Here is a 24,716-nt window from a genome sequence, read left to right on the forward strand (position 1 = left end):
TAAATACAGTGTTTGGGATACTGAAAGCCCCTTTTAGTCTCCCTCCTCCCTTTCCTACTTTCCAGGAACCATTCTGGCTTTTTCTTACTCTCCGTCTTCTGGCTCAGAGCAGTCCTGGCCACCGCCATTGGGAACAGAAGCGCTAGGCTACTGGTGTTACTCTAAAAACCACCCTTCATTCTCACGCCGGAAGCTGCTGTTCTAGCCGTAAAAGGACGGTGTGGTCTTCAGTTTGCTATGTCCACCAACAATATGTCCGACCCACGGAGACCCAACAAAGTGCTGAGGTGAGCAGTACAGCAAGTCATGGCAGGGCGTCTCTGGTTGTGGCTGTGGGGTCCAGGCCAAGTTGGCCCAGGTGGGACTTGATTGCTCCTGACGCTTGAACATGTCGCAGGTATAAGCCTCCGCCCAGCGAGTGCAACCCGGCTTTGGACGACCCGACTCCCGACTACATGAATCTTCTCGGCATGATCTTTAGCATGTGCGGCCTCATGCTTAAGGTGGGCGGGGTTGAATTTCCCCGGGGCGTCTGTTGCTCAGCCTGAAACTGAGGCCTGGGGGCGGGTTCAGAAAGAGGCGAGTCCCCGGGCTGTGCTGGAGATCAGGATTGAGGGGCTTGAGGTCAGCAGCGGGTTGGAGCTAGGATGACCGTCCCCAAATTTAGGGGAAGTTGGGATTGCAGTTGTTGAGCAGGTTGAGGGTGGGGCTTGACTTTGAAGCAATTAACAGACGACTTGGGGTGGGGGTGCGGGGGTGGGGGTGCGGGGGAAGGCACTCTCTTTAGCTTTAGCATGTGGGCATTAAAAAGCCGTTACTAGGCCGGGCGTGGTGGTGCACGCCTTTAGTCCCAGCACTCGGGAGGCAGAGGCAGGTGGATCGCTGTGAGTTCGAGGCCAGCCTGGTCTATAAAGCGAGACCAGGACAGCCAAGGCTACACAGAGAGACCCTGTCTCAAACGAAACAAAACAGACAAACAAAAAGCCGTTACTAAAGCCGTTAAGTCTGAGGATGTGGTAGGGTCAGCGGTACAGGACACATACACGCATCAGGACCAGAAGCTTGCTGCTAAGAGTTGGCTCTGAAGGGTTGGTATTGAGGTACTTCTTGGGGACAAGGTCCAAGGGGCAGGTGGAACCCTATATCTGAGGGTCTGGGTTTTGGGGGTTCCTTGCGTACGTCTCACTGACCCAGTTTCCTCACCCACCTTTCTTCAGCTGAAGTGGTGTGCTTGGGTTGCCGTCTATTGCTCCTTTATCAGCTTCGCCAACTCTCGGAGCTCGGAGGACACTAAGCAGATGATGAGTAGCTTCATGTGAGGACCCAGAGGACCCCTTAGGGAGGGGGAGGGTCACATGCCTGCTGTCTGAAACTGACACCTCTTTTCTGCCTCAGGCTCTCAATTTCTGCCGTCGTGATGTCCTATCTACAGAATCCTCAACCCATGACACCGCCATGGTGATGAGACCCAGGAGGACTGGAGCCTGTACACCGACACACCTTCCCTTTGGCCCAGCCTTAGGCTGGCTGCCTCCGCCCTGCCCTCAGCTGCTGTCCTACACTTGCTGGAGTGTGGGCTCTGGGCTCCCAGCTGATCGGAGGGAAGTTGGCCCTTTCTTTGAGGTCCTACTTCTGCCTTGCCAGAGGGTTAGACCCACAGACTTCCCTTGCACCGTCCTTCCCATGGCCACTGTGATGGAAAACCCTGCTCATGTTTCTAAATATTCACCTGTTTCTTGAAACCAGTTGATATAAAATTCTCCACTCTGGTTGGCTTGTATTACTTCTCCCTTGTTCCTGGGGTGCACTGCTCAGGGAAGACTGTCTTGTGTGCGGGCCTGCATCTGAAGTTTTCGTCTTGTTTTTCTTTCTTTTTTTAAAAAAATGAGTTAATGTTCATATTTTGCAAGCTTCATGTCTTAGGTTAGGTAATAGGGGAAAGGCGGTTATTTCCACACTTGGGTGACAGTTGTTCCTTTTAACCTAACTAATCTAGGCTTTGATTTCTTTCTATTTCTCTTTCTGTCTATCATCTAAATATTTATATGTCTATCTATTGATTTATACACCTACTTGTTTCTTCTGAAGTGCTGGGTGTGAAATCCAGGGCTTTATACACTACTGCAGAGCCATCTTTCTAGATTTTTATTGATTTGTGTATTCCTCTACAGCCCTGGCAGGCCTGGCAATCTCACAGCCTGGGATGGCAAGAGTCCTGCCCCTGCTCTCAGCATCCTGAAGTTCAAGCTGTATGCCAACACACAAACTGTGGCCCTGGGTTTTCTTATTAGAGCACAGAGTAATGACTAGCCTGGAAGGGGCTGGGACGGGTATGAAAGACTCAAGTTCTCTCTCCCCTACAAGGCCCTCCCTGCTCACAAGAGGCTCAGCTTCTGTCTAGACCGGGCTGGGTGCCTCATCTCTGGCATTCCAGTGGCAGTTTGTTTAAAGTCCCTATCCCCACGAGGCAGATCATAACTGCTTTCCACCCAAGTTCTAGCTTCCCTGGGTCCCTCCAGGATCCCAGCCCTAAAGAGAGTGTGGTGCCCTCCAATTCCACCTACACATTCCACTTCTTGGGAAACATCGAAGTCCACTGGACAAGCTGAATCCGTTGCTCACACTCACACAAAAGCGCATCAAAAGCCTTAGAGCTAAGTTCTCCTGCCAAGTCCTGGGTGGAATGGGAGTCTGGAGAGATGCAGCAGTTCCTCTGCTCCTAATTCTTCAGTAGGCAGGTCTACAGCTACAGCTCCAAGTTGGTACAGGCCCTGCCCCCTTCCGTTCCGATTGGCTGGTTCGGTTCTGGGGGCGGAGCGTTCGCAGGGATTTAGCTGAGCACAGGAAACCCCCGGAAGTGGAGTTGCCGGAACCATGGGCACCCCATCGCTGTCCTCTGGTGTCCATGTTGGTGGCCTGAACACTAGGTGGCTCTGGATGAGTTCCTGCACCCTAGGTTTGCCTGTCCTGCCTGTTTCCTTTCTCTTCTTGTTGTTACTGGTCGCGCCAGGCGCTCGGGCGGCCGGCTATGAGGTAAGCTGGGCCTCAGGAGCGGCAAGGCGTTTGGGCTGGAGTTGAAGCAGAAGTTGGGGTGCTACTGATCCCTAGGTGACGGCTGCTTATCAGACGGTGTGGTCTCAGTGTGGGCATTGCGTCTTTGAAAAGGTCTGGCGTGAGCCTGAGAACAGGCGTGCATGTGCTTGTGTCCATGTCCCCGGGACTCCAGGTAGCCAGCTTGAACTTTGCATGCACTTACCTGTGATTGGTTGGGGAAAGGATGAGCAGCCACTTGGGAACAGGACTCGACGCTTTGCACAGGTTGTGGTTGCTGTGGTTCCTCTTGCATCGGTTAGAAGCTTGGTGACTTTGCACCACCCCCAAGTCTTATTTGGGGCAGTTTCTCTGGTAAAGCTGCCTTGTGAATCTACATCACCTGGAAGTTCTCCCTCCTCCCTTTCCAGAGTAGAACTGTGTGACCTGGGCTGCTCATTCCTAGGCACCTTCCTTGAGGCTGCCTGGGGTCCTGGTTTGGCCTCTCAGCTTCCTGATTCCTTCCTTGGAAAAGTCACCATAATTAAACGTCTTATCCGGATAATGAGGGCTAATATGGCCCTGTGTTCCAGAATGGTTGCCGCTGTCTGCAGATGCTTAGCTAACCCCACTGACTACTAAAGTCATCACCCTAGAGTGTTAGATCTGCTCTTTGGGGTTTGTGCAAAGTAGAAGTTGGGTCTATGAGCACCATACTCAGCGTCTCCTACCTGGAAAGACTATAGCCTTTTGACCTCTCTTTGTCACTCCAGAGTCAAAACTTACACTTGTACTGCCTCCCTGCCTGCCTTGTGATGCTGGAGGTCAAAACTCTGGTCTTGACCATGCCAGGCAAGGTTCTACCTCAAAAGCCCCAACCTACCTGCCTCTCAGAGTCTCGGGTACTGACATGGGATGTGTGTGCTCTTGGGGTCTTGTGCAGACATGTCCCACAGTGAAGCCAGGCATGCTCAACGTGCACCTGTTGCCTCATACCCATGATGATGTAGGCTGGCTGAAGACAGTGGACCAGTACTACTATGGCAGTGAGTAGAGATGGGGGTTGGGTGGGGGGGCCTCTACATCTTTCAGGGACCTGGACGTTGGGATAAGAACAACAAGCCCTCTGGACTCTTGTTCTAGTGGCCCCTCCCTACCTGCCCTTCATGTCCACAGTCAGGAACAACGTTCAGCACGCATCAGTGCAGTACATCCTCGACTCGGCAATCTCCTCTCTGCTGGCGGACCCCACCCGGCGCTTCATCTATGTGGAGATGGCCTTCTTCTCCCGTTGGTGGAAGGAGCAGACCAAGGCGACACAGGACAGCGTGCGGGACCTGGTGCGCCAGGGTGAGCCTGCACCAAGAAGTGAAAGGAGGAAGTGCAGCCCAGCCTGTCCTTCTGCAAACTGCATCTCTGAGACTATATATATACACATATATGTATATATATATAATATTATATATATGTAATTTATGATGGTTTATTGGGGCAGTGTCTTATTATATATTCCACCCTGTCCTGGAAAGTGATTTGTAGACTTGGCTGGCTTTGCACTTGTAGAAATCCTCCTGCCTCCTTGGCTCTCTTGTGCTGGAATGAGAGGTGTAGGCATGTCATAGTGTGCACACTCTGTACCCATAGTTCTAACAGCTTACAGTCTCTCTTCCTGTGGAGAAGGGTATCTCACGAGGTCTCCCTCCAGTGGCTCCTCAGGGAGGCCAGCCATGCAGGTCTTTGCACACTGGCTCTGAACTCCCCTCCTCTCCTGACTTCCATGCACAGCATCTTCTGGTTTCTAGCCTTGCCCACGATGCCCACTCCCAGCTGTGCCCCTTCTCGCCTGGCCTCCCCTCCACAGGGCGCCTGGAGTTTGTCAATGGTGGCTGGGTGATGAACGATGAGGCAGCCACCCACTATGGTGCAATTGTGGACCAGATGACACTTGGGCTACGCTTCCTGCAAGACACATTCGGTAGCGACGGGCGTCCCCGTGTGGCCTGGCACATTGACCCTTTTGGCCACTCTCGAGAACAGGCCTCCCTGTTTGCTCAGGTGCCAGCCACCCTATTAATTCTCCTTCACTTGGTCTGGCTCCTGCTTTAGCTGCTCACACCCTGCCCTCCTCTAGTGATCTCTGGGGCTAGACCCTGGCTTGCTGAGACCCCCCTGTCCAGGCTGAATTTGACTCCTGTGAGTTAAGTTCGGCCCTGGTCTATGTCCTAGGGACCCACAGGTGCAGGCTGCTCTGCGTCTCCAGTTGGCCCGCTCCTTCCCTTGATTACGCCTCACTAGAATTTGGGCTCCAGCACTGAGCCATCTTTCTGTTCCTGAAAACCCTAGGTTTAGTTGGGCATACTTTCCTACGCTGTCTGTCCCACCTGGGCCAGAAGGCCCTGCACTCCTTAACCCACCGGTTCTGTCCTCCCAGATGGGGTTTGATGGCTTCTTCCTTGGGCGCATTGACTATCAAGATAAGATTTTTCGAGAGGAAAAGCTGAAGATGGAGGAGGTATGGAGGGCTAGTGCCAGCTTGAAGCCCCCCACTGCTGACCTCTTCACTGGTAAGTGGGCGGGAGAGTAAGGTCATCGGCCCTCAGGATCAGAAGGGTCCTCTGTGATTTTGTGATATGCTGTGATTCTCTGAGAATTGCTCATGGTTTTTAAGTGTGGATCTGTGTGTGTGTGTGTGTGTGTGTGTGTGTGTGTGTGTGTGTGTATGTATTAGCCCTTTGGACTTTGGAAGTTTATCCTGGGTGTTGTGTCACAGTCTCTGACCCCATGGCATGTCTGGGGTACTGATTCTGGTTTGGTCTACAGGTGTGCTCCCGAATAATTATAACCCTCCGAAGAACCTATGCTGGGATATGCTATGTGCAGACCCTCCCGTGGTAGAGGATCCCAACAGCCCTGAGTTCAATGCAGATATGTTGGTCGCTGACTTCCTGAAGCTGGCCTCTTCCCAGGTAACCTAGCTGTCCTAACCATGTCCATAGTATCCAGGCACAGACACCCAACCTATCCAGAAGCTTCCATGAGATTTCTCATTGGGAGTCATTGTACATTAGCAGAATACATGAGGGGCTGGAGAGACAGCTTCGCACTAAGAGCACCTGCTGCTCAAGTATGAGATGTGAGTTCAGATCCCAGAGCCCACACGAAAACCTAGTCATTCTAACTGCGTGTTCCTGTATGTGGTTATGTGCGGCCCCAGCTCCAGGGCTGGTGAGACAGGAGGAGCAGTGGGCCTTCTGGGCCTCATGATCGGGAAGAAAATGCAAGTCCAGGTTCTGGGAGAGTCTGACTAAATGAATAGGCAGAGAATTGTAGGAGGACACCTGGCACTCTTCTCTCATTTGTGCATATGTGTATGGACACATGATATCACACACACACACACACACACACACACACACACACACACACACACGCGCGCGCGCACACAGAGACTCAGGCACACACACATGGGAATATACGTCATAAAAATATTGTGTTGCCAGCTGTACTCGTGGAAACTTTAATCCCAGTACCTGAGGATGGGGTCAGGCAGTCAGGTCTCTGTGAGCTTGAAGCTGGCCTAGGAGGACATAGTGAGAGCCTGTCTGAAAACAAAAGAAAGAAACAAACCAAGGAAGTGGGCCAGTGAGATGGCTGAGGGGTAAAGGTGCTTGCTGCCAAGCTTGAAAACCTGAGTCAGGTTCCAGAGCGCACTTGCTGTGAGGAGAGCACTGACTCCTGTAAGTTGTTCTGTAGTCTCTGAGCCGCTGCTGTAGCACGCACACCTTATGTCCCCTCCCATAAGGGGAGGAGGGAGGACGGCAGAGAGTGCAGCTCAGTGCCTTGTAGCCTTCTCTGAGCACTGCACTGTAGAGCACCTCAGCAGCTACTGGCTGTTTCTGTGGTTTTCAGACAAGGACTTAGATATCCCAAGCTGGCCTTGAGCTTGCTATGTAGGGGAGGCTGGCTTTGAACTTCTGCTCCTCCTGCCTCCATATGCTGAGTGCTGAGAGTAGAGATAGGCCCCAGCGTGCTTGGGGGGCAAAGGCAGGGTTGGAGTCCTGGACTCTACTGTGGGAGCTTCACACTACCCCCTGCACTGCTCACTTTCATGTGTCCAGCTGCCCCATGTGCCATAGTCCCCACGCAGGTGGTCCTTCTTGTTTGTTCGTTTGTGTTCTGTTTTTTTGTCTTGTACTGTGTATCTAACCCGAGGTCTTGAGGGTACTAGTGTAGTGTTCTCACACTGAGCTATATCCTCAGGTCCCCACATGTAATTTTGCACCCTGAGACACTGGGAAAGTCTTGGACTCCCAGGCCTGAGGACTGCCTTGTCATCCACAGGCACAGTGTTACCGAACCAACCACACCGTGATGACCATGGGTTCAGACTTCCACTATGAGAATGCCAACCTGTGGTTCAAAAACATGGACAAGCTTATCCGCCTGGTCAACGAGCAGGTCAGTGCCTCCCTGTGTGCGTTACTCAGCTTTCTATCATTATCATCAGTGCCTGAGATGGGCAGGTAATAAACAGAAACGAGTCAAGCAGAGAGGTCACCCTAGAACGAGGAACACTGAGGACTGCTTTGAGTGAAGGCCAGTGTGGGACAGGCAGATGGATGGGCACTCACCCACACACATACAGACACAGATACACCCACACAGACACATGCACAGATACATACACACAGAAGACTGTCTCATAACCAAAAGCATACACAGAAACTAAAATAGAGAAAGATTTTCTTTTTTTTTTTCTTTTTCCCTTTTTTTGGAGACAAGGCCTTTTGGTATAGTCCTGGCTATTTTGTATTTGAGGCAAGTACACCCACTAACCTATCTCCCCAATACTGTTGCTTTATAATTATTCTCTCTGGCTAATATCTCCTGTCTCTTTGAGGGAGGCTGAGGCCAGAGGATTGCTATGAGCTCAGGCTGTAGTGGGCTACATAATGAGCACCAAGGGCCCCAAGTTATCTGTAGTGACAATTCCAGAATTTGGTTTCTTTAAAACCACAGACATGTGTATTTGTTTAAATCCTATGTGTGAGGCGTGGGGCTGCTCTGGGTTGTCTACAGCAGCTAGCTATTTGTCCCATGCTCTAGCAGAGGCATAGAAGTTGCTGCCATGGGGTTGGGGATTTAGCTCAGTGGTAGAGCGCTTGCCTAGCAAGTGCAAGGCCCTGGGTTCGGTCCTCAGCTCTAGAAAAAAAAAAAAAGTTGCTGCCATTGTGTAATGTTTGGAATTCTGGGAAAATTTCAAAGGGTATACAAATGCTAGGGCCCCAAGAGGCTGGGTTGATGGCTCTTGGTCGTTCAGGGGGATTGGTTGCAGTTTGTCAGTAGCTGTGCTCAAAGAAAAAACAAATGAAATGAAATTAGATTCAGGGATCTCTCTTCCATCATTCTTTCTCTCCTATGTAGTGATAGGGGTGAGCCTGGCGGGGGGGAAAGGGTAGGAAAAAGAACCCATCATGAACCAACTACCAGCTACAGTTCTCTGTCCTAACAACAACAACAACAAACTCAAATAAGAAACATGTAAGGACGCTAGCCCCAATGTCTTCTCAGAAAGCCTTTTCCACGGGGGATGCAGGGCCTTCTCTCTGTGCTCCTAGATGCTGCCACTATCACCTAGGCTGCTCCATCTGGGGCCGTTTTAACCTAGGCTGCTCCATCTGGGGCCGTTTTAACCTAGGCTGCTCCATCTGGGGCCGTTTTAACCTAGGCTGCTCCATCTGGGGCCGTTTTAACCTAGGCTGCTCCATCTGGGGCCGTTTTAACCTAGGCTGCTCCATCTGGGGCCGTTTTAACCTAGGCTGCTCCATCTGGGGCCGTTTTAACCTTGCTGGCCCCTCCTTCCTCTGCACTGCACTCTAAAGAGTACAGGAATTCAGAAGCTGCCTTCCCTAGGTTTAGGTGGGCCTGCCAGCTCAGGCATGTTAAACACTGAGGATGTGTGGGTGCAAGTGTACAGTGGGCCTCTGAATCTGACTTCCACAGCTGCGGAGTCAGTCAAGTGCGCATCCAAACACTGGAGAGAGAAGCCAAAGAAGGTAGAAGCTGAGGCAGGAGTAGCACAAATTCATGTTCTGTCTGGCTGCAGAACAAGTCCAGGGCAGCTTGCACAACTTTATATGACCATGTCTCCAAAGCCAAAGTGAACCAAAGAAAATTGAAGTAAATTCTCCCAAAAGGAATCCATCTGGGAGTAGAGGCATGAGTAAGTCTCTGAGTTCAGTTTCCAGAAAACAAACAAACAAGGGAAAATTGCATCATTTCCCTTTGCGCAGGGGCATCCTTGGACCTGCGATCAGTTTTCAGCTCCCACACTGGCGAGGGTGACCCTGTTCATTGAGTCTCTGCTATGTACATTGAGGACACAGCATGAAGAAAACAGACAGCCTTTCCCGTAGAGGATTCGAGTTTCTCTGTGTCATCAGTTGAGAGGGAGCCTCCATGTCACGAGACAATGACATAACTCTGCGTCAAGGAGCACGTGCTCGGCACTTTTAAGGTTCTGAGTCCGTCCCCAGTGCTACTGAAAAAAGAAAACAAAAAACTGCTTTTGGTGGTTTGACAGTGCTTTTTAAAAAAAATTTCGGGCTGGAGAGATGGCTCAGAGGTTAAGAGCACTGACTGCTCTTCCAGAGGTCCTGAGTTCAGTTCCCAGCAAACACAAGGTGCCCTATTAACATCTATAATGAGATCTGGTGCCCTTTTCTGGCCTGCAGGTGTATGTGCAGGCAGAACATTGTATAAATAATAAATAAATCTTAAAAAAATTATTTCCACCAAGAAGAGACTTGATACCCTATGAGCATATAAAGGGAGAGGAAGTCCCCCTCAGTCACAATCATAGGGGAGGGGAGTAAGGGGAAAAAGGGAGGGAGGGAGGAATGGGAGGATACAAGGGACGGGATAACCATTGAGATGTAATAAGAATAAATTAATAAAATTATTAAAACAAAACAAAACTAATTATTTTCATGCTATAATAGCATACTTATTTTTCCTTAATAATAATAATTATTGTTATTATTATTATTAAAAAACCAAGCTCTCCTATAGCCTGGCCTCTGCTTGCTTTGTAGCTGAGGATGCCCTGAACTTTTGCTAGGCCTGTACCTCTGGAGGAGGAGGGTCACAGGAGGAGGAGGAGCTGGAGCTGGTACCAACCGCGTTACACATGTGGATCCCTCCTTATTTTAAATAATGATGTTGGAATTACTTAGAAGGTTTTGTAAACTTAGCTGCCTGCAGCTGCCCATACTTGTAGTCCCAGCTACAAGGGAGGCTAAGGCAGGAGGATGACTTGCACTAAAAGCTTCAAGGCCAGCCAGGGCTCCTGGTTAGTAATACCAGGGGCTGCCTGAAATATAACAAGGAGGAAAGGAAAAGTTATGCTATTCCTGAAATGCTTTGAAGGGCGACAGTGTTGGCTGTTGGCCTAGACATATGCCCATATTTGGCCGTTGTTCAGTACTCAAGTGTGTTTAGGGGCTGGAGAGATGGCACAGCAGTGAGGAGGACTAGCTTCCCTACTGAGGGCCCCTATGGCGGCTCACAGACATCTGTATCTCCATCCCGGATACTGACATCCGTTCTGGCCTTTGTAAGGATCAGGCAAACTGGCGGTGCATAGACAAACCTGCAGGAAAGATATCTATACACATTAAATAAACAAAACAAATGTGAGAAGCAACAACAACCAAGTAGAGAAGTTGATCCATTGGGGGCCTGTGGGCCCCGAAAGGTGCGCACCCCCAGGCTCACACACTCCTTTCCCCAGCAGCAGGTAAATGGAAGCCGGGTCAATGTTCTCTACTCCACCCCTACGTGTTACCTCTGGGAGCTGAACAAGGCCAATCTCACCTGGTATTTGGGGCAGGGACTGGGAAGTTTGGGTGGGGTTGGCATGCTCCATGGAGTGTGACTGCTCTCAATGTCCCCTGCAGGTCGGTGAAGGAGGATGACTTCTTTCCTTATGCCGATGGCCCCCACATGTTCTGGACTGGCTATTTTTCCAGCAGGCCAGCCCTCAAGCGCTATGAGCGCCTCAGCTACAACTTCCTACAGGTGCGTGAGCATGTGGGCATCCAGGAGGCCCAGAGGAGCCTCTGCCCAACACATGTCTTTCTCTTCAGGTGTGCAACCAGCTAGAAGCACTGGCGGGTCCTGCAGCCACCGTGGGACCCTATGGCTCAGGAGACAGTGCTCCTCTTAGTAAGTGTCATCTGTGGACCCTGGGATTGAAGGCAGAGACCAAAACCATCTCTAGGGCATACTTTACTTTTGGTGGTGCCTGGGATCGAACCCTAGACTTCTTCAAAGCCAGACAGCACTATACGTCTGAACACTGAGCTACATCCCTACACTTTGAGTTTCCTTTTTAAGGACTTATGTTGTAGTTAGAAACGAAGTACAGATGGCTGTGAGCTACCATGTTGTGTCCCCAGTCAAACCCTGGTGCTTTGAGAGGTCAGCCAGGACTGACTTTCACACGAACTCTGGTGCCCCATATTTGACCACGTCCCCTGAATGGGGAGACCTGGTGGCACTCAGAGGAAGGATAACAGGCTACCAAGAAGAGACTTGATACCCTATGAGCATATACAGGGGGAGGAGGTCCCCCTCAGTCACAGTCATAGGGGAGGAGAATAGGGGGAAAATAGGAGGGAGGGAGGAATGGGAGGATACAAGGGAGGGGATAACCATTGAGATGTAATATGAATAAATTAATAAAATAAAATTAAAAAAAAAAGAAAAGAAAAGTCAGCCAGTGCTCTTAGCTGCCAGGCCATGGCTCCAGCCTTCCACAGCCATTCTTAATTCTCCCAAGAGCACTGTTTCTCAGAACCGGACCTCTGGTGTGTGCTTGCTTGGTGGTGGGGCTAAGCATTGTGTAAGGAGGCAACTGACTGACATCCTGTTGGCAGAGGAGGCAGTGGCTGTGCTCCAGCACCACGATGCTGTCACTGGCACTTCAAGGCAGAATGTTGCAGATGACTACGCGCGGCAGCTGGCAGCAGGATGGGGGCCTTGTGAGGTGTGAGGGGCAAGGCTACAAATGCACACGTGTGTGTGTGTGTGTGTGTGTGTGTGTGTGTGTGTGTGTGTGTGTGTATGTAGGGGACAAAATACTCATATGGGCTTTGAGGAGAAGCCAAGAGTGAGGAGGGGTCTATTCTTGGGAAAAAGGGGACTGGTTATAGGTAGAGGGTGGGGCCTATTATGGGCCAACCAGACTGCCAGGGCTGCAGACCTTGGTGCAAGTCTTTTGGTGATCCTTACAGGTTCTGGTGAGCAACGCCCTGGCACGGCTGAGCAATTACAAACAGAACTTCTCATTCTGCCGCGAGCTCAACATCAGCATCTGTCCAGTCAGCCAGCAGTCAGGTCACGTGAGTCGGGGCTGGGAGCAGGAGGGACAGGACCCCAGACTGTGCAGTCTGCATTGAAGGGGATGGAGTGGTTGCCTCGTTTATTTTTGGAGGGCCATTGTGGGTGCCGGAGGCTGGTATAGGGTAGTTCATTACTAGAGGCAAGGCTTGCCCTGGAAGGCCAGGCCTGTGTGGGAAGCTGCACTGCTAAGGGGTGGGGTGGAAGGCATGCTGTGACTATGTGCTTCTGCCATAGTTCCAGGTAACTGTTTACAACCCCCTGGGGCGGAAGGTGTCTCAGATGGTTCGGCTGCCAGTCACCGAAGGCGTGTTCATCGTGAAGGACCCTGAAGGCCAGACAGTGCCCAGCAATGTGAGCTGCACATGCAATGGTCCCTTCCCAGTACATTTCCCCTAGGTCGTCTGGATGCGCCCATGTGTTTCTTCCTTGTCTGTTTGTCTCCCAGCTCTGTTCTGAATCGCAGCCTCCTGGGGAACATCTCTCTCCCAATAGAGCCAACCTCTAAATGTCCCCTGGGATTTCATTTCCTCCCTCCTTCCCTCTCCCCCGCCCTTCCTTCCTTCTTTCCTTCCTTCCTTTTTTCCTTCCTTCCTTCCTCTCTCCCTCTTTTCTTTCCTTCCTCCCTCTCTCCCTCCCTCCTTTCCTCCTGACCCTCTCCTGTTTCTTCCCTCAGACAGGCTTTCCCTGTGTAACCCCCATAGCCTCCCATTTGTGATCTTCCTGCCTTAATCCCCTGCGTGTTAAGATCGCAGGTTTGGGTCACCTCACTGTTCCGCATCACATTTTCTGGTTATGGACAGACCCTTCTCCCCAGGAGGTCTCCTCTTCTGACCCTCTCATCCACCTCTTTCTCGGTTTGCTCTGACTCCTAGCTTCTGTGTGTAGCTGCACCTTCCTCCTCTCTGTCCTCTTTTCTCTTCTCCTTCTCTTTCCTCCTATTTCCTCTCCCTTCAACGAGGTACAGGATGTGCTGGCAAATGCTCTTCTGTTTCTACTCATCACAGCCAGGTTTTCTCCCTTCTATTGCTTGCCCTCTGAGGGTGGTGCTGTCACCCATGCTGGTTTCTTTGTGTCTTCTTGACCCTAATGAGCGTCCTCTCTCACTCAAGGTGGTGCTGATTCCCAGCTCTTACAGTAAGATGTACGAGCGGGAGCTACTGTTCTCGGCCTCGGTGCCTGCTCTTGGCTTCAGCATCTACTCTGTGACCAAAATGAGTGGCCGTAAGTCCCAGACGCACAGCCTGAGAGCCAGGCCCAGGAAACCCATGTCCCAGGTCTTATCCATTGAAAATGAGGTGAGATTCTACTTGCGCTTCTCTCCTTGCCTCTGTGACAATGGACAGTGTTGTAGAAGTACTTGGAATCTGTGTCAGTAGGTTCCGGATCCTTGGTTTGCCCTCATCTCTCCCGATTATGTGTTCTTTAGTGAGGAGGGTGACCTGTGAGTCTCAATTTCCTTTCTAAGCAGTCGTGTGAATCTTGTCACCATGAGATTGATATAGGTGCGTGTCCTTCTGCTCCCGCTAATAGCCAGGGTCGTCCCCAGACGTGGCTGTCAGCTTCCTGTCGGGAAGAGAGGAATCTTGAGATCAGAGCTGCCAGTTCTTCCATGGCCAGCTAGAGTCTTAGGGCGAGGGTCATGCGCTGGTAAAGGAAGGTTTCTGGTCTCACTAGAGGAGGTGAAAAGTTTTCCATGGGGTGTTACAGGTTTTTGTTTTGTTTTATTTTTTGTTTGTGTTTTGGTTTTTCGAAATAGGGTTTTTCTGTACTCGACTTGTTTTCCAGACCAGGCTGCCTTCAAACTCACTGTAATCTGCCTGCCTCTGCTTCCCTAGTGGTGGAAATAAAGGCATGTGCCACCATGTGTGGGCAGTTTGTTCCTTTAAATGATATTGGTGGGATTAGAGAGCAGTGAAAATCATAAAAAATGATAAATAAATAAATAATAATGGTATGGTAGAAAACCAATGACACCTTTTCAGCTCAGCCTCTGCCCTCACATGCATGAACAAGAATGTACACACACAGTCATATACACATGCGAACATGCCACACACACAATGTCATATGACGATATTCCTGTAAAGATAATTAACGTCCATGCAAGTATCATTATGATATGTTCATTGTTACTATTCAATTTTTTTCTCTTCCTGTTTATTTGAGACAGGGTTTTTCTGTGTAGCCTTGGCTCTTCTGCTATTCCTGCTGGCCTCCAAATCACTGTGATCAGCCTGCCTCTACCTCCCAAATGCTGGGTTTAACTTCTCTTCAGATTCTGAAGAAATAACAATATTTTCTTTATGTGTTTGGGCCAGGATCTCACAGAGCTGAGGCTGTCTGTGAACTCGGCAAGTTCAGAATGACATAAAATCCTGCTCTTCCTGCCTCTGCCTCTTATGTGCTGGGTTATAGGCATGTCCCACTGTGCCAGATCTGTATTGAGCTGAGGCTCAGTCCTAGAGCTTCCAACATGCTGAGCACCACCTCTGTGGCGATGCTGTGATCACTGTTGGGGCATGAAAATGTTTCCGTGGAACTAAAGCCCTGTGGGTCCTGGCGATTGGCTGATGGGTCAGGTGACACATTGGTCAAACTCTGGAGCAGAGGAGGAGTGAGATCCATTCAGGATGCCATAGTTGGCCTGTGCTGCTGTGGGATGAACAGCCAGATAAGGAGTGTGAGGGTTTCCGCAAAGGGCTGAGTTAGTCCCGAGGCCTCGCTGTGCAGAGAAGTGGCCAGATGGGGCTAGAGTTGACTGAAGCAGCTGTGCCAGGAGTGTTTGCTTACTAGGTCTCGTGCAGCAGATAGATGAGGGAGCTGAGGCCAGGGAAGGCTGAGGAGACGCTGGTTTACATCTGTGCACCCTTTCCCCATGCAGTACATACGGGCCACATTTGACTCTGGCACAGGGTTACTAAAGAAGATTGAAAACATGGAACAGAACCTCTCGCTCCCTGTGAGCCAAGGCTTCTTTTGGTGAGGAAGGGCTCCTATGTCAGGGAAGCATCCACAGAGCTTGGGGCAGTTGGCATGGATCTGAGGTCCCCTCCCTGATGCGCATTTTCTCTGGTTCTAGGTACAATGCTAGCACTGGAAATGAAGAGAGTAATCAGGCCTCTGGTGCCTACATATTTCGACCCAACCAGCTTGAGCCATTGCCTGTAAGCCGTTGGGCTCAGATCCATGTGGTGAAGGTCTGTGTTCCAGCAGCCATGATTGGGTTTTGGGGGTGGAGAGCGAATGTGGAATTGGGGAGCAGGATGTGCCACATGTAAGGCATGTTTAGAGACTATTACACTCGGTGTGTGTGTGTGTGCGCGCGCGTGTGTGTGTGTGCGCGCACGCAGGCACATGGGTGGAAGTTACAGGACAGTTTGTAGGAATCTATCACATGGGTCCCTAGGATAGTATGTGGGTCACCAGCCTTGGCAAGAAGTGCCTTTACCCACTGAACCAGGTCTCTGGTCCTCAAGACAGAGTTTTACTGTGTAGCTCAGCCTGGTTTCACAACTCTTGATTTTGCCTCAGCCCCTGGAGTGCTAGGGCGACAAGAGTGCATCACCGTGCCTGGCTTTACTTTTCCTTTGCATATGGAGTAAGACTGCAGGCTCCAGGTGCTGATGCATGAAAGTCCTTTGTATAAATGTCTCTCTCAACATGCTCAATCCATTCCTAGCTTTGGAATATGAGGAGAATGTGGTGGCAAGTGCACTAGGTCAGAGTTCATCAAGATCTTGGAAGTGGGTTTGTTTCTTGGCCTGTAGTTTAGATCACTTGCATATGCATAAAGGCCTGAGTTCTGGGTCCACACCAGCACAAGAGAGGAGCTAGGACAAGAGCACTTGGGTAGCTGAGGGAAGAGCAGCTCAGGCTCAAGGCCTAGGCTTTGTAAGGTCTCTGTCTCTGTGTCTCAGTCTCTCTCTCTCAAATACACACACACACACACACACACACACACACACACACACACACACACTTGTAATCACCTGTGTAACTTGTGGTGAAGGTCACCAGATATGTAAATTAAAACAGACCAGGTTGGGTGGGCCACTGTACAAATGAAGCTGTGACAATTTTATTGAGAAAAATCAAACATTTTATACCTTTATCAGAAACTGAGTATAATGAGAATTGCCAGGATCAATACAGTTGAAGTTGTCAGGATACAATGAAGATTTCAAGGGAGCACAGGAATGGAAGGTACTTTGTGTCCAGGGAGCCATTGACTCCAACCTGAGAAACCTAAGGCGCATGCCTCTCTAGGCAGCCAGGCCATGCCAGCTCCATGGTTCCTTCCTATTCCCTTTTATATTTTTCAATTTCAGGATGTGCAAGTCCATTTTTACGGTAGATAGTGAATAGAACATTAATCTCAAGGTTATAATGCTTCCCAGTATCACCAGGAAAATCTCCCCAACGACATTCCTATGGACCATAGTTTAGAAGTCCAATTAAAGACAGAAAAATAATGTCCAAAATTCTTTGCCAGGTTTTGTGCAGCAGTGGAAGAGGGTAACTTATTGAATGTTGAATGGTTAGTATTTCACCATGCAAAGCGAGAGCATAGATACTAAATTATCACGTGACCGTCTTTGATTGGGATCAACATGATTAGCAGTGGAGGCTCTCAGGATTTCAGAATCATTGACAATTACAGGAACATTATTCCCTTCCCAGTAGCAAGTAAACAGGTTGCTCAGGTCCATGAGCCAACATCTCAGCAGCAATGGCTGCATTTACTGAGTAGACAACACAGCAAAGAACAGTGATTCGGCAGCCACACCTGCCCTAAGGTTTCTCTGTCTCTCCCTCAGTCTCTAGGTTGTCATTTGGGTCATTGCTGGTAGGCAGGCTTCCTTCTTCATGCTGGACGCCCGTGTCGCACTGTTCTCTTCCTTCAGCTGTAGCCTCTGGAGATGCTCTGCAATCTCGGTGTCCTTCTTTCAGAGACTGAGTCAGTCTTTCAGGTGTCCACACTGGCTTTCCAGCACCCTGAGGAAACAGAACAAACACAGCCTGAGCTTCAGGGAATTACTGGATCTGGGCCATTCAATTGCCAGATAATATCTTTCCAAAGGACTGAGACCCTGAGTTTGAAAACAGGGTTGCTCAGTGTGACAGCCCTGGCTGTCCTGGGACTGGCTGTGTAGACCAGGCTGCCCTTGAACTTAGAGAGATCCTCTTGCCTCTGCCTGCCATGTGCTGGCATTTAAACTGTGCTCCACCATGTCAGACTTATTTTGTTGAGTCTTAGTAGCTTGTATGTGACATCTTTCTGAATAACCATTGTCCACAGTAAATCTTCACCCCTGAGACACAAGCTTTAGCCCAGACCCTCCCTTCAGAGGGAGGAAAAAGTTGCCCATAAATAGAAGGAAGTGGACACAATGCCAAAGGGGCAGCTGGTCCATGCTGAGCACAAGCCTGTGTAAGATCCTTAAGAGTCTTAAATGAAGTGGGTTTATAGCTTCTAACTGTTTCCCCAGGGGATTAGGATCCACCATTTCACTCACAGGAAAAGAGACAATTCTTTGGTGTCTTTCTTTATGTTTCAGGCTTACTACAAGTCTCTTGGCTGGGAGACCTGTGCTGTTATTTAAAGGGAGTTAATTCTCTCTTGGGGAAACCCGCTCCCCATCAACCTCAGAAAGAAATGAGGGCCAGCATCAGGGCGGGAGGGGGCTCTCTATGCTCTCAGGACCTGCACGTGGTGGATAGGGCTGAGGAGTGGAGGACACTGGAGCTCGAGGTGGGAGAGCAAAGCCAGCACAGGGAGGAGGAAACCCTCAACCTCGTCACAGAGACACTGCAGCATTTAGGCTGTAAATTTTCTTCTATTGCCAGTGTTAGTTCTGTCTTTTATTGATCACTTTCCTTTTTATTGGTGACCCTGTGGTTTTTATCTACTACTGCTTTAATTTCTTGCCAAGCTGAAGAGCATCACTAGGAGTTTTTCTGGTCCTCTTGCATCTCACTCTCCCTGCTTTGTTCCTCCTAGCTGGGACCAAGTCTGGGATCCTGAGATCCCTCTTCAGGAAAGAAGGCGAGAGCTCACTCATGAATTCCAGGAGTCCATCACTGCTGCTGTAACTCCTCCCCCAATAACAAAGTGTTCAGATCATCAGAGAAGTGTTTCTTTTTCGACCCTGACTGTCCCATCATTTTTACCTCCAATGAGTGCACCTGCCTTATTATACTTGGGTGCACATAATTCCCACGGTTTCTCTTCTTTAACATTTGTCTCCTTTTTCTTTTCTATCTTGTCTTCCTTCCTTCCTTCCTTCCTTTTTTCCTTCCATCCCCACATTTCGGGTCCTTCTTCAGGAGTTGCCTGTAGGCGCCTGTGCTAACTTTCTGGGACAAGATCACCTGAGACAGTTGAGAGGAATAAATCAGGGCAGGTTGGAGGGGCCACAGCACAACTGCGGCTGTGACAGTCTTACTGAGAACAGTTACACTTTGTATACTTTTATCAACAACGGACTACAGTGGCGATTGTCAGGATCCATACAGTTGTGGTTGTCAGAATACAATGACGTATCAAGCTACACAGGACACACAGGACAAATGTCTAAGACCCTTTGTCCTGTCAAGCATCCACGCTTCACTGACTTCCAAGGGAACACACAGAGAAACAGAAGGTGACCTGAACACTTCACTGCCTGAGTGAGCGAGTTGGAATGGAAGGTACATTGTGTCCCTGGAGGGATTGACCACAATCTGAAAAACTTTATGACACATGCCTCTCTAGGCAGCTTGTCAGGCCAACTCTATGGGTCACCACACACATGCATACATGAAGGCACATGCACATGTGCTAGGATACACACAGAAACAGCAATGAGAAGAATTATTTATTTTGTTTGCTTGCTTGTTTCTTGAGACAGTCTCTGTGTAGCTTTGGCTGTCCAAGAACTCACTCTGAAAACCAGGCCGGTCTTGACTCACAGAGAGCTACCTACCTCTGCCTCCTGAGTGTTGGGAATGAGGGTGTGCACCACCACCATCAGGCTCTCAATAACATTTTTATGTGGGTGGATATTTGATACTTCACACTTAATTTTTCTTGGAATCTCAGGAGGCCCCTGATGATTTTCTGATGTTTTCTTCTAAGGTGGAAAAGGAGTAGATGCGGGGTTCTGGGCGCAGAGTTGATGGGATTCCCCTTTAGGCAAATGCCTACATATCTCTATTAGAATATAGGTTGGTCTTCTGTAAAAGTTATCTAAATCAACCATGCTTGTAGCTGGATGAGATTGTTTTCTTCTGGGTCATGCATGATGATGCATGCTTTTAATCCAATCACAAGAGGCAAGGGAGGAAGATTTCTGAGTTTAAGATCAGCTAAAGCTATGTAGTGAGAACCCACCTCAAAGAAAAAAATACCCAAACTCTATCACCACACAACTACCAAAACAAAAACAAGAAGAAAAAAATAAAGAAGCAAGTAATCAAGAAAGGTCTTTTCTTTTTAAACAGAGTGTCTGACTGGGCATCAGGGGAAGTTGAAAATCTCTCTCTTTTTTTTTGTTTTTTGTTTTTTGTTTTTTTCGAGACAAGGTCTCTCTGTGTAGCCTTGGCCATCCTGGACTCACTTTGTAGACCAGGCTGGCCTCGAACTCACAGCGATCCGCCTGCCTCTGCCTCCCGAGTGCTGGGATTAAAGGCGTGCGCCACTACACCCGGCTTGAAGATCTCTCTTTTCCAACATTTCTTCTGTCTTGTTCTTGTCCCTCTAACTTCTTTTATGTGCAGCCCAACTCCTGGTCTAAGATCGACACCCAGGCTCAAGCCACAGCATCTGAATTTGAGCCAAAGAGAGGGAAACGGTCAAGGCCAGTGTTCATGCTGCCTTGATCGTTTTCCATGGGGCAGATTGTTGGCCACACAGTCCCTGATAGCCACAAAGAAGGCTACGTGTGTGAACCTGGAATCCTATTCTAAGGAGGGAAGGGAGGGCAATGGTGCGTAGCAAGGGTGTATGGATACAGCCCAGGGCTATGTGGTCCATGGGCATGGCAGCACACTCTTGCAATCCCAGCACTTGGGAGGTAGAGGCTGCAGGATCAGGGGTTTAGGGTCAGTTTTCAGTTTTGAGTACCTACAGAGTTTGGGGTTAGCCTGAGGTACTTGAGTGCTTTTCTCAAAATAAAATAAAATAAAATAAATTGAATTTATTATGGCACTGGCCAGGCTCTGGACTCCAGAAGGAAGGGTAAGGGGTAGAGGTGGGATTTTCAGGTTGGGAGGGAGGAGCTGGTGAGATGGCTCAGTGGGTAAAGGTGCTTTCCATGATGCCTGACCACCTTGTTCAGTCCCTTGAATGCAAATGGTGGGCAGGAGAACCAATTCTAGCAAGTTGTCCTTTGATGTCCACGTGTATCCTACACTCAAAACAAAGAAAACAAGAAGCCGTGAGAATATCACACCGAGTCAGTCTGAGAAGGGTGGTAGTGGAATTTCCCTTTCTGGGATTCATAACCATGTGGGCACCCCCTAGCCTGAGACAGGGTTCCTCTGTCAAGCCTTGGCTGTTCTGTACTCCTTTTGTAGACCAGGCTGGCCTCGAACTCACATCCATCCTCCATCTTCTGCCTCCCTGAGTGTTAGGACTAAAAGGGGTGAGCCCCCACTCCCAGCTGCCATGTGGCATTTTCACCATTGCTGACACAAGCCATCCTGTGTGCCTACAGACAGCCTTGGTGCAAGAGGTACACCAGAATTTTTCAGCCTGGTGTTACCAAGTGGTTCGCCTGTACCCAGGGCAGCGTCATTTGGAACTGGAGTGGACAGTGGGACCAATCCCAGTGCAGTAAGTGGCATAAAGCTTTCTGGAGTGGGGAGCAGCACAGAGTGGGGTTCAGGAGGGACTCAAAAGGTGACTTTTCCACTGAGTACAGAGATGGTTGGGGGAAGGAAATCATCAGCCGCTTTCACACCCCGATGAAAACGGAGGGACAGTTCTACACGGACAGCAACGGCCGCGAAATCCTGAAGAGGAGGTGGGAAGGGGCATCCTGGGGAGTTTGTGGTGTGTGGATTTCAGTGCCATGGGATTTGGTGATGACATGAATGTAGGAGGCTGAAGAGGAAGCAGGACCCCAAATGTGATCACATCGCACCTCTTTCCAGGCGTGATTATCGGCCTACTTGGAGATTAAATCAGACTGAACGGGTGGCTGGAAATTACTATCCTGTCAACACTCGAATTTACATGACGGTACCTGCCCTGCCACTGCATCAGACTAGGAAGCATCTCCCAGACACCTGGGGCAGGGTGGGCTCCCAGGAGGGCCCCACAATCTCAGTCACCCTTTCCTCTAGGATGGGCACATGCAGCTGACTGTGCTGACCGACCGCTCCCAGGGGGGCAGCAGTCTCCAGGATGGCTCATTGGAGCTCATGGTGAGAGGGGAGCCCCTGCAAGCTGGGTTTCTCCCATAGGGCCCACCCAGAACCAGCCATGCATGAAGGCTCTTGTTGGTACCTGCTTTCTGTGTGTGGCCCTGGTCCCACCCTCTTCCCTTTCCCTCCCTTTCTTACACTGGGATAAGGGTCTGCTTCAATGTGCAGGATTTTTGGTAATATTTCTAGGTACCACTTTACCCCTCTTCTCCAGTCCCTGTTCAGGACTTCCACTGTCCTGTGAGGATCCTCTTGGTAGGTCCTTCCCTTCTTTAGTCTTGGGCTGTTGTCCCCTGGACCTCACTTCTGCTGGGGTCCTGGACAGCCCCTGACCTCAGCCTCATTGTTGACCCTCTCTTTAGTGTGTGTTGGAATTCCTGCAAGTGTGTGCCCAACTTCTGAACTGGGATCACTTGCTAGTTTCTCACTCTTTGTTGGCTATTCCTCACAGGTGCACCGACGGCTGTTGGTAGATGATAAGCGAGGTGTGGATGAGGCCCTGATAGAGGCAGGTGATGGAAAGAGGGTGCGAGGGCACCACCTTGTGCTTTTGAGTTCTGTCAGAGATGCGGCTGCAAGGCACCGACTGCTGGCAGAGAAGGAAGTCCTGGCCCCTCAGTTGGTGCTGGCTCAGGGTGGGAGCGCTCCATATTACTCCCAGGCAGCACTAAAACCACAGGTGAGAGCCAGCGAGGCCGGCAGAAAGGGAGACCATGGATGACGCCCTCTGAGCCCCTCTTTCTGGTGTGAGGTCCTCCTCAGTGTCAGCATTTCCCCTTCAGGATGAGCTCTGCCCTGCGGTCAGCAGCTGGCTTCAGTACTGTGTCCCTGCTCAGTGCCCCGTCCCATTCAGTACCAAGCTTCATTTCCTGCAGGTCAGCGCTGACTGCCAGTCAGCCTCGGACAATGCCCTCCACCCATCCCCTTCTTTCTGCAGTTCTCAGGACTTCTCCAGGACCTACCTCCCCAGGTGCACCTCCTCACACTGGCCCGTTGGGCCCCCAAGATGGTGCTGCTGCGCCTGGAGCACCAGTTCGCTGTGGGAGAAGATTCTGGTCAGAACTTGAGCTCCCCTGTAACCTTGAACTTGCAGGTGAGGAGGGGTTGAGCTGAGATGACAGGCTGGAGCCAGGCCAAAGCTGGGCTTGGTGGCTCAGCTAGAACCTTCCACTCTCCACAGAACCTGTTCCGGGCCTTCACCATCACCCACCTGCAGGAGACCACACTGGCAGCTAACCAGCCCCTGTCCAAGGCTTCCAGGCTCAAGTGGAGGACAGAAACTGGTGAAGACCTGGCAGGCGTCCTGCCTGGGGCTGGATGCTCAGGGGAGGGGGAGGAATTTGCTCAGAAGCCAATGTAGAGCTGGAGCCCAGGGTCTTAAGAGTGAGCAGTGGGTCCAGCAAAGCAGCTGTGCAGCTGGAGTTTGGGGCATGGGCTTTTGTCTCAAGGGTGAGTGGGTGGTGTAGGTGACCTTTGGGGATCAGAGAACAATGGCCAGAGCTGGAGAGGGTTTGGGGAACCTTGGGTGTCGTTCAGGCACAGGAAGTATTTAAAATCTGGGAGTGCGGTCCTGGTGCAGAGTCGTGAGTGGAGCCTGCATGGGTTTGTTCAGGCCTCTGTCTCTTCCTCCCATCCCAGGTCCTGTGTCGAACCCTGCTCCCTCCAAGTTGGACCCTACCTCAGTCACCCTGCAGCCTATGGAAATCCGTACCTTCCTGGCCTCAGTTCAGTGGCCAGCACCCAGCTAGGCCTGCCAGGAGGATGGGCAGACCTCCCTTCCATTGGTGTACCCTCCCAAAAAAGTTATTGAAAGCTCTTACAAAGACTCAGGCCCTTCAGTGACTGACTTATTTTTCGGGGAGTGGGGGGTACATTGACTGTGCGATCTAGGGAGGTCAGCAAGTGTTGCTCAGCCCTGACCCCAGGCTGTGTGAAGGTGTCTCCTCAGTGCAGTCATCACAGCAGCCTCACGTTCTCCACGTCTCACTCCTCACTCATGGGCTCTCTAGGAATATGCTTCTCCAGAATTTAAACAGTCCTCTGTGTGTATGTGCATGCCCCTGTGCTGTCATGTGGAGCTGGAGGACAGCTTGCTAGAGTCACTTATCTCCAGCCTGGGACCACCAGGGAGCTTTTCCGGTCGTGGTGTCTGTGCTTTCACCCACTGGTCCGTGTTGTTGGCTGTGTTGTTGTCTGCAGACAGGGTTTCATGAATCCCAGTTTTCCTCAGACTCACTACTCACCTAGGAGGAATCCTCCTCCTTGCACCTCATGAATGCTGGAAGGGGAGTCAGGGTCCTCCATGACAGGGAGGCTGATCATGGGGACTGAGTGATGGGAAGGTCATGGGTAGCATTCCTCTGCTGCGCTTGGTGGTGCTGGTGGTGGTTCAGGCCTTCAATCCCAGCACTCAGGAGGCAGGGGCAGGCAGGTCTCTCTGAGTTCAAGGCCAGAGTGTCTACAGAGTGAGTTCAACCATTCCAGGGCTACATGAGAAACCCTGCCTCAAAACAAAACCAAACCACACCAAAACAAACCCCAAAACAACATTGCTTTGTTGAATAGTCTTACACCAGGCAGGTAAGCATTAGACACCACACACTCCCAAGGCTCCTCTGGAAGCTGAGATCATCTTTTCAGTTCAGACTGCCTATGGAGGGGCGCTGGCCCTGACCAGGCAGCATCTCTCAGTCCACGTCCTGTTCCGTGTCAGAGGATGACCACATTTATCTCTGGTGCGAGGAGGCCATAGCCATGGCACCAGACGTCCCTGGATGTCCAAGGCCAAATTCAAGGAAGGTATGCTGGGCATGGTGGCGCAGGCCCTTAATTCCAGCACTCAGGAGGCAAGGCAGGCCGATTGCTGTGAGTTT

At 50.4% G+C, this 24,716-nt stretch overlaps 2 protein-coding genes across 2 annotated transcripts; both read left to right on the top strand.

Annotated features, from left to right (window-relative positions):
- Positions 1 to 87: 87 nt before the first annotated feature.
- Wdr83os (WD repeat domain 83 opposite strand) lies at positions 88 to 1,769 on the top strand. Its single transcript, XM_051168679.1, has 4 exons — positions 88 to 287; positions 398 to 503; positions 1,218 to 1,315; positions 1,396 to 1,769. Exons 1-4 carry the CDS (start codon positions 238 to 240, stop codon positions 1,460 to 1,462), a joined length of 321 nt encoding a protein of 106 aa, XP_051024636.1. The 5' UTR covers positions 88 to 237; the 3' UTR covers positions 1,463 to 1,769.
- An 816-nt stretch (positions 1,770 to 2,585) lies between these two features.
- Positions 2,586 to 23,632, top strand: Man2b1 (mannosidase alpha class 2B member 1). Its single transcript, XM_051168516.1, has 24 exons — positions 2,586 to 3,033; positions 3,974 to 4,076; positions 4,207 to 4,380; positions 4,892 to 5,085; positions 5,462 to 5,594; positions 5,851 to 5,996; positions 7,372 to 7,488; positions 10,826 to 10,908; positions 10,989 to 11,109; positions 11,178 to 11,256; positions 11,970 to 12,079; positions 12,327 to 12,434; positions 12,670 to 12,786; positions 13,545 to 13,730; positions 15,317 to 15,414; positions 15,515 to 15,632; positions 21,132 to 21,250; positions 21,339 to 21,440; positions 21,571 to 21,658; positions 21,763 to 21,843; positions 22,295 to 22,522; positions 22,781 to 22,936; positions 23,024 to 23,126; positions 23,482 to 23,632. Exons 1-24 carry the CDS (start codon positions 2,875 to 2,877, stop codon positions 23,589 to 23,591), a joined length of 3,033 nt encoding a protein of 1,010 aa, XP_051024473.1. The 5' UTR covers positions 2,586 to 2,874; the 3' UTR covers positions 23,592 to 23,632.
- Positions 23,633 to 24,716: the final 1,084 nt, after the last annotated feature.

Source organism: Acomys russatus, chromosome 26 (genome assembly GCF_903995435.1).
Source record: "Acomys russatus chromosome 26, mAcoRus1.1, whole genome shotgun sequence".
NCBI classification, from domain to species: Eukaryota; Metazoa; Chordata; class Mammalia; order Rodentia; family Muridae; genus Acomys; species Acomys russatus.